The sequence below is a fragment of the Nicotiana tomentosiformis genome, chromosome 1, assembly GCF_000390325.3.
Source record: "Nicotiana tomentosiformis chromosome 1, ASM39032v3, whole genome shotgun sequence".
Classification (NCBI taxonomy): domain Eukaryota; kingdom Viridiplantae; phylum Streptophyta; class Magnoliopsida; order Solanales; family Solanaceae; genus Nicotiana; species Nicotiana tomentosiformis.
In genome coordinates, this window is record NC_090812.1 from 144,222,717 (window position 1) to 144,232,302 (window position 9,586).

General features: G+C 34.5%; 1 protein-coding gene across 2 annotated transcripts; it reads right to left on the reverse strand.

The window, feature by feature from the left end:
- Positions 1-1,687: 1,687 nt before the first annotated feature.
- Positions 1,688-8,403, reverse strand: LOC104096059 (putative RING-type E3 ubiquitin transferase C3H69). Of its 2 annotated transcripts, none has more exons than XM_009602351.4 (5): positions 8,263-8,403; positions 7,045-7,132; positions 6,425-6,957; positions 5,796-5,865; positions 1,688-2,026 (listed from the first exon to the last, which is right to left on the reverse strand). In XM_009602351.4, exons 1-5 carry the CDS (start codon positions 8,271-8,273, stop codon positions 1,835-1,837), a joined length of 894 nt encoding a protein of 297 aa, XP_009600646.1. In that variant the 5' UTR covers positions 8,274-8,403; the 3' UTR covers positions 1,688-1,834. The 2 variants fall into 2 exon arrangements, with proteins under 2 accessions (XP_009600646.1, XP_009600645.1); XM_009602350.4 differs by having other exon boundaries at positions 7,045-7,166; positions 8,263-8,397.
- Positions 8,404-9,586: the final 1,183 nt, after the last annotated feature.

Below are 9,586 nucleotides of genomic sequence, written 5' to 3' on the forward strand. Positions count from 1 at the left end.
CAAAACCAAAAACAAGAGGAAATGGGGAAACACAAGAACTCTCATGAAGTAAGGAGAATTACTATCCTACATGAGAAATAATTATTTTCGGAATAGATGAGAATAATTGTACTTTAATGGTGCATTGCGCGTGTATCTTGTAACAATCAGTAAAATCTTTTTTATCTCATATTTTTTACATCTTTTTTCTCTTGATCTCTAATAGGATGGAAGCTAGTTCTATCCATGAATACGTTAATATTTTTCTTTTGAGAAAGGAGAAAAGATACTGATGAAATAAAAATAAGATGATGAAATCTAAAGTTAATTATAAGTGATCTTCCTAAAATTAATATCCGAAAATGAAAATGCTAAAAGTTTTTTTTTTTTTTTGTCTTTATTGGTTTTTTCCCACCAAGTAATGTGTTAAAATAACTTTCAAATTTTTGAGAGGTGCATTTTTCATACTACTAATGTCGTTATCTTTCTTTATGAGGGTATTTATTTACAAAACCCGTCAAGATTTGATTTTCTTATAAGTAGGAGACTGTTTATAAAATTACAAAAATTGGGAATGACATATCAAACATGCAAAGGCAAAAAAATGAATGTTAAAAATTAAAATAAACATTAGTATGAAAACACTCACAGATTTTCTATTTTTCAGTCATTACGGACCAACAAGGGCAACTATCAGTATATCACAAGCATCAAGATGAATCTGAATAAGATTGTTTTAAAGAACATTGGTTAATGTACTTGTTTAGGTAGAAATTATTTAGTTTTTATTGTTTTATCAATTGCAACTATTCAAATTCTTCAGTTTTGGGGAGTTACGACTTACGAAGAGACATACCCATTTATGAAGGAATAAGTTAGTTTACATAAATACGTTGAAGTCCATCACATTTCAAGGCTAATTTTGTCTAAACAGTATTTAGGTGAAGGGTAAAATGGGCATTTAATTATTTCTGGGCATTTTTGTCTTTGAGTGTTCCCACTTTTAATACAGTAGGATGATATAATGATAATACTGAGCAACTAACAATTGAGAAACTAAAAGCAAAAAAAATATATCATGGGGCAAAATAAACTAATTAGGAGACCCAAGTTCAATAAGCATTACCTTAACCAAAACCAAAAGCGAAATTTCGAAGGTTCATATCAGATTAAAATTTGTTCAGTAATTAACAACACCTTCACCCAAATTCCAATATCTACATAGGTTAGATTTAGGGTTATGCATAATTTGATAAATACCGAATTAACATGACGAAATCAAAAATTTTGGTATTTGATATCGATATTTTGATATTCAGTATGGTATTTGGTTTAATATTTAAAAATAATTTGGTATTATGTATGGTATGGTATTTGACATTTGAAAATAAAATACCGATACTATACAGAAATATATATTATATTAAACAATACACATTATTAACTATAACATAAATATAAAAAAATCTAAAATTTTACTTTCTTTATTTTATAAGTTCATCAATTAACTCTAAGCAAGTAACAAGACATTTCTAATGACCAAATTTATTATTTTATGTACAATTTTCTCTCTGGATTGATATTTGCTAGTTTTGGACAACTTTTGTCAACAAATGTTTTTAGTTTTGTACTTCTGAGTGCTTTAATTAAGAATATTACAGTTTATGATTCTACGCACTAGTTAGTATTCAAACCGAATAAACCGAAGTTACCGAACCGAAAGGAGAAAACTGAATCATATCGAATTTAATTAGGTACGGTTTTGGTATAGCATTTTAAGAAACCGAATACCGAACCGAAATGTCTAAATACCGTACTGTACCGACCAACGAACACCCCTAGTTAGATCCAACAATCATTCATCATCACTTGTATCATAATCGCGCAGCCACATCATAAAAGCCATTGCTTCCTCAAACAAAGCTCTGAAGCTTTCCATATCTCCATCAGAGCCGCTTTCCGTTTCATCTGCGTCTGAGAAGCTTGAGCCATGTAAGTCTGGCATGAGTGTAGAATTCCACAGCTTTGAGCCTGGCTTGACAGTGTGCTGTAAGACAACAAAGAGGTTTTTGGGAAATGGCATAACATGTTTCAGACCATAGAATTCTTCAGATATTTTTGGTATATTATACATAATTAGCTCATGTGTCTAATATGTAAAGTCTTTCTTCCATTTTTTAACACTTAACTAGTCAAACACCCGCTATATAATATTTTAAAAAGGGGGTAATAAGCTAGAAGTTAGAAATTAACTGATGAAGAAAACATTCATTTAAGTTCTGAGTAGTTAAACAAATTTCATATTTTGTATTCTTGATAAAGGTCCATAGATACTACTTGTAGCATTATGTCAAACATCATTCAACAGAAAAAATCTGTCACACAAACTCTGATGAAAGGAACAGTAGATAACAAATATAACCTAAACAAAACTAATATAAATTATTATCTTATTAATCGTATGCCATCCTCAACTAATCAAAATCAAGTTTCATATTCTGTTTTGTTTCCTCACTTACGTATTATCTTCCACCTCATGTCTTTGGGAGCACGTGTTTTGTTCATAACCTTAAATCCTCATTCACTTAACTTAAATGCGTATTTCTGTGTTACTCGAGGGCGCAGAAGGAATATCAATGTAATTCACATGACCTCCAGCGGTGCCTTATGTCTGCTGTTGTTACCTTCTTTGGAAACCAACCATACTTCACAAGTTCAAGTGATCACTCGACATTTATGAGGCATTACCAATTCCATCTTTCAGAGATTCAGCCAGTGTCTGTCCTTCATCTTCCTCCATAACTCCACCACCTACTGCGTAGGTTCCCACCTATAGCCAGTTCAACCTTCTGCAACTCCACCATTCTTAACTAATCAACACAGTTAGTGTCCAACAACAGGTCCAGATGATTCACGTCCTATACTGGATCCTTCACCTAATGCGGACTTATCTCCTCCTAATGCTCCGATTGCACTCCGAAAAGGTATTTGATCCACTCGTAATTGCAATTCCCATTAAAGATGTTTGAGTTATCATTTTTTATCATCACCCCATCATGTTTTTCGGGACAAAGTGGGAGTGGGCCCCGTGGAGAGAAGCAGGAGTTGAGGCTGAGATGGTTCGTGGCACGTGCAGAGGAGTATGGATGCTCCTGTTAGGAGGTGTGAAAGGCTGGCCATGGCGGGGCTGAGAAGGGTAGAGGTAGGCCGAAGAAGTATTGGGGAGAGGTGATTAGGCAGGACATGACGTTACTTCAGCTCACTGAGGACATGACCCAGGATAGAAGGGTGTGGAGGTCGAGGATTATGGTAGAAGGCTAGTAGGTAGTCGAGAGTTCCCAGTTCTTTTCTAGTAGTATTAGTAGCGCTCTTGTTTTTTTCGTATTCTTTGAACTCTAATATTTGCCTATTGTTTCGTTCGCTCCGTGTTTCGTATTTTTCAATTTGTTACTATTTGATGCTACTTTTTCTTTTACTTGTTGTTTTGTGTTGTTGTTGTCTTTTTTTTCCTTTTCCCCATCGTCCTTTGTCTCCCTATTCTTTCTTTTTCTTCCTCTTTCTTCTTCGTCTTCTTCCCTTCTCTCGCTTTTCACATTTTCTTAAGCCGAGGATCTATCGAAAACAATCTCTCTACCTCACCAGGTAGAGGTAAGGTCTGCGTACACATTACCCTCCCCAAACCCCACTTGTGGGATTATGCTGGTATGTTGTTGTCGTTACCCCATCATGATTTTGTGTCATCTTTATCCTTTATTTCTATCCCTAAGTCCACATGTGAAGCGTTATCTCATCCTGGATGGCAACAAACTATGATCGAAGACATATTTGCTTTACATGCTAGTAGTATTCGGTAACTTCTTCATCTACCTCTAGGCAAATCTACCATCTAACGGTGGATGTATGTAGTCAAAGACTCAAAATTGGTACAGATGGTCAAACTGATCGACTTAAAGTCCACCTTGTTGTCAAAGGGTATACTCATGATTTTGTGTCATCTTTATCCTTTATTTCTATCCCTAAGTCCACATGTGAAGCGTTATCTCATCCTGGATGGCAACAAACTATGATCGAAGACATATTTGCTTTACATGCTAGTAGTATTCGGTAACTTCTTCATCTACCTCTAGGCAAATCTACCATCTAACGGTGGATGTATGTAGTCAAAGACTCAAAATTGGTACAGATGGTCAAACTGATCGACTTAAAGTCCACCTTGTTGTCAAAGGGTATACTCAGATATTTGGGCTTGATTATAGTGATAATTTCTCCCCGTGGCTAAAATAGTATATTTCCATCTCTTTAGATCCAGGGCGGTTGTTTGCCATTGGTTTCTTTATTAGTTGGACATTAAAAATACTTTTCTCCCTGATGATCTTGATAATGAGCATATATGAAGCAACCATCTAGTTTTGTTGCTCAAAGGGAGTAGTGATCTTGTATGTCAGTTGTGTCGGTCCTTATATAGTTTAAAACAATCTCCTCAAGCATGGTTTGGTAAATTTAGCACGTTATTCAGGAGTTTGGTACGACTCGGGACTCGTAGTGAGACTGATCATTTTGTATTCTATCTATATATTGCTCTAAATATGTGCATTTATTTGGTATTTGATGTTGATGATATAGTGATCACGGGCAATTATCAAGATAGTATAATTGAATTGAAGTAACATCCCTTTTAGCATTACCAGACTGAAGGACTTAGGCAGATTGAAATATTTCTTACGCATTGAGGTCGCTCAGTCCAAATCAGATATTGTCTATCTTACAACGCAAGTTTGTCTTAGACATTCTTGAGAAAACAAGTATGACATGCTATAAACTCGTTATACTATTATGGATCCGAATGTTAAGCTTTTGTCACTACAGGGGGAGCCCTTTAGTGATCCTGGAAGGTATAGGTGACTAGTTAGTAAGTTGAACTTTTCATAGCGACTCGACCCTACATTGCCTTTCCTGTGAGTGTTATAACTTGTAAGTCAATTTATGGACTCTCCATGTGATAGTTACTGGGATACAATTGTTCATATTCATCGATATATAAAATTAAAGATTACTTTTTGAGGATCGAGGCCATGAGCAAATTGTTGGGCACACAAACGCTAATTGGGCAAGATCACCCTCTGATAAGCGGTCTACGTCTAGATATTATGTCCCAGTATGAGGCAAGTAGGTATCTTGGAAGAGCAAGAAACAAAATGTGGTCGCTCGATAGAGTGCAGAAACACAATACTGAGCAACGGTTGTGGCAACTTGCGAACCAATTTGGATTAAATATTTACTAGGAGAACTGAAGTTTGGAGAAATCAGTCAAATGAAACTTGTATTGATAATCAAGCTGCTATTTATACTGCATCAAATTCAGCGTTTCCTGAGAGAACTGAACACATTGAGATCGATCATCACTTTATCAGATAAAAAATATTTTCAAGAGACACTATTATGAGATTCGTGAAGTCAAATGCTCGGCTTGCATATATTTTTACCAAATCCTTCACTAGTCATCATATCAACTACATTTGAAACAAGCTTGATACATATAATTTAAATGCACCAGCTTGAGAAGGAGTGTTAGAATCTTATAGATATTTATTAAAATCTTGTATATATTCTAGGATCTTGTAATTAGATAATTTGAATTTCTTTCCTTTCTTAGGAAATATACACTTAGTTATTTAACCCCAATAGCTTGAGGGAATAATCAAGCTAAATTTCTCTCAAATTTTCTTCCCTGTATTGTTTTTCACAATTACTATCTAAAAAATACAACTACTATTTAGATGCATATAAAGACAGACAGATATCTTAACATTCTGTACCTTGTAGAAACAACTAGCTCCAAAGGGGCAGGTCCCATTGCCAAAGTCAAATTTCTTGCAATCAATAGACCTGAAATCAAAGATTGACAGAAGAAGTTACTTCAGACAAAACAAAATACACTTTGAGTTCACTTCTAAGCTTTCTTTCGCTGGTAGAAGGGGAAGGGGGAAGCATTTTATAGATACACAAGTTTCAGGCAACACTAAGATACACCCTGCATCCAGAACTACTTTGATCTGAAAATTAAAAATAAAAAAGTCTTGCGTGATATCCATATAATGAAGGATGGATATTTTATAAATAAGATCTCCCACAAAGTATAAAAGCTAATTTTTCAAATCAGACTACCACCAACAAACAAGTGTTATCCTGAAATAGAATACCATCCTAGTGAAGATTCAATATATACTCTTACAAAACTTATATAACACGATCGAAATTAGTATATGATATCTTAATGCATGAGTTGAGCTCTTCAATAAATAATTTGCATAAATCATTTCAGAAACTGTTGTCTGTCATTTTAGGAACAAGTCACATCCATGCTCATAGCTTTTAAAGCTATTCGAGTTCAGAATCCAAAGGAAAAACATAATTAAAAAAATAGGAAGAGGAGAATTAGAGGAACCTGAGTTTTGCCTTATAGCTGTTAATGATTTCTTGCTTTTCTTCTTTCGTTGAGTACCAAATGACACTTGGAATTACAAAATATGAAAGCTTTCGGCATATAGGACAGGCCCTCAAAGTAGAATTGACATCCATCCCAATTGAAGGAGAACTGTTGCGCCAATTCCTGATACACGATATACAAAATGGATGATCACACTCAGAAAGTATCCCAAATTTCCGCTCGGCCATAATTGTCTTAGAAAGAACACGCTCAAGGCATACACCGCACTCTATCTCCTGACTATGCTTCAATAAATCATGCTGATTTTCCCTTGTTTCACATGTTTTCATATGCTCCTCTTTTTTCCCTTGTGGACAATTACCAGCAGTAGAGGAAGAGCAAATTGACTGATCAGTTGCATTAACTCTCTTCAATTCAACAATGTTAGCTGATGAAGATGGAAGTGAAGGTTGTGATCGAGTAATTTTAACATGTTCATATCTACACCTGCTGCCAAAGGCACAAATTCCTTTTTGGTAGTATGTGCACACCTGCAACAATAGATCAGGTAAAAGCAATTAGATGATGAAGAAGCAAGTCAAAGCTTTACACTCTAACCAAAATCTTCAGAACATTACATTATTTGGAACATCTTCCGAATCATGCAAGAAATCACAGTGCTCTCCTTTTAGACATGCTCCACGTGCAAAGAACTTGCAAAGAACCCTGGAAAAGATTTTCAAAAAATGCATATGACTATCTACAAGAGAAAAAAGTTCATTTAGGATTAACAATAAACTTCGCCAGCCCCAACAACTACAATGTATTGTATAGACAGTACAATGATAATGATCTGGAAATGCTAGAATGAAAGATTTTACTTATATACAGCAGGCAATTCATTTCTTTTCTGTTATAGTGGTCGTAAACATCATAAAATAAACAATTAGTTTAAACACCCATTTCACGATCAATAACTCGGGTGATGTTTGGTTGAGAGTAGGAGAGAAATCCCCACATAAAATTTAACATTTAACATAGTTAATACAATGTTTACTTGTTTAGTTTCACTTTTCCTTTCCACATCAATCATTGCATCATTTTAAACAATGTTTGGTTCATTTTTCTTTTACGCATCGTTATGCGGGATAAAATGTGGATAAGAATGGGGAATAAGCAATACATTGATTAAAACTATTAGATGAAAAAAGTAATCCTTAATGTTGTAACCAATGTTTTACAACAACAACAAACCTAATGTAATCTCACAAGTAAGGTCTGGGGAGGATAGTGTGTACACAACCCTTGACTTGTGAAGGTAGAGAGGTTGTTTCTCATAAACTCTCGGCTCAAGCGAAGCACTTTTAACCAATGTTTTATTTCGTTAAAAAGAACTTTTAAAATACACATAGTATAATAATTTTTAATAGAACAAAGCAAACATCCTAAATAATCCCTACCTTATAAACCATCTCAAATGAAAAACTAAAGCTCCTTAACGGCATTTTCAGTGACAAGTTTCTGAAGTCCCATCACAAACAGACAAAGCTAGGCACCACAATAAAGTTTCAAAAAGAGTTAAAGAGAGATTACTAAAGCATGTAATTTATAGATTTGGGGAAAAAATAAAAAGATAAATCATCCGTGGCAAAGAGAGGGCGAGGAAGGCATCGTCAACTGAATCTCAATGCTCTAAAAGCATAAAAGAAAACCTACTTCAGAACTAACACGTGATTTTGGAGAAGTAAATCAGTGTAGTTTAAAGGAAAAACAATAAAAATAGCAAGTTCTACTGTTTGAGAATCTCTCAGGAAACACAAAATTTAAAATCCAATCCTTCAAACCTAAATTTTCACCTTTTCGACATGGCTTCGACCTTTGATTGAGAGTTGAAACCCTAACAGGCCACTGCTGATGAATTGAGAAAGTTCAGCGGACGGTAGTCTAGGGCTTGTGGCGGTTTCTATTTTGTTCAAAAATTACTGGTCTCTGTTCTATTTTATATCTCATCAATAATTAATTGGGTTAATTACGTTAAACAACTTATAAATATGACTCAATTTCTGATACACACGCTATATTTTAACTAACCTTTGGATATAAATTTAGTTGAAACTTGAAAAAAAAAAAGTTTTTAAAGTTGTATTGAAAAATAATTTTTAAAAATAAAAGTTATACATTTTATTTAAAAAATATTGAATTTTGTTAGTGGAAGAATAATTTTCACCAAAAATTTGCCCCCAACAGTTTTTGGAACTTGAAAATTTTTCTTCAAATTTTTTTCAAGAATTGATCAAATTTCATGAATAAACAATCTTTCAATTTTTATTTTATTTTTTTTAAAAAAAATAGCTAAATCTATATCCAAACGGGAACTAATAAAATTAAATACTTACACTCCTTATGCAATGAAAATTCTATACGTACACCCATTATGAGGTATATCCATTAATTTTAAAAAATAAAATATAACTATTAAAAGACAATTTAAAATTAAAAATCAACATTTTTCACACATTTATTTTCATAAAATTTAAAAGAAGATAACGTTTCAATTTGTTTATAATTTTTATTATATAATACTTTTAAATATTTTTAGAAGATAGGGATAATATCATTATATTGAAGAGTTTCAAAAGATAAAAATATTTGCCAAATAAAATTCTAGTAATTTGAACACTTCTTTATAATATTAGTAGTTATTTGATTAACCTTGTCTTAAGTAAAGAATTTTGAAACATCTGATTTTTTTTTCATTTTTTGAGTTGGGGTCGAGGTCGTGGTGAGGGCCGGGATTGTGGTTAGGGTTGGGGACGAGGTGGGGTGTCGGGGGTAGGGGGTAGTGCTTAGGGTCAGGGTCAGATTTGGGGTCGAGCCCCAAGTCGAGGGTCAAGGTCAGGTATCGGGGTCGAGGGTCGGGGTTTGAGTCTTGGGTAAGAGTTGGGGGTCAAGAGTTGAGGGTCAAGGTTCCACGATCGTGGTCGAGTGTCCGGTGTCGAGGTTAGGGTTGAGGTCCTAACCCCCGACAACGTCCCCTCAACCTCGAAATCGACTTCGAACCTCGACTTCGACCTCGACCTCAGACCCTGACTCCCAAACTTCGAAACCCAACCCTGGATCTCAAACCCAGACCACTCGACCCTTGATCTCGGATCTTGATTGCGACTACGAACTATATAC

Coding starts and splice junctions, on each gene's coding strand:
- LOC104096059 (XM_009602350.4), bottom strand. CDS start 7,158: ATGCATTTTTTGAAAATCTTTTCCAGGGTTCTTTGCAAGTTCTTTGCA. Junction 5,866..6,424: donor AGCTATAAGGCAAAACTCAG/GTTCCTCTAATT, acceptor CTTTGATTTCAG/GTCTATTGATTGCAAGAAAT. Junction 2,027..5,795: donor GAGCTAGTTGTTTCTACAAG/GTACAGAATGTT, acceptor GTTGTCTTACAG/CACACTGTCAAGCCAGGCTC.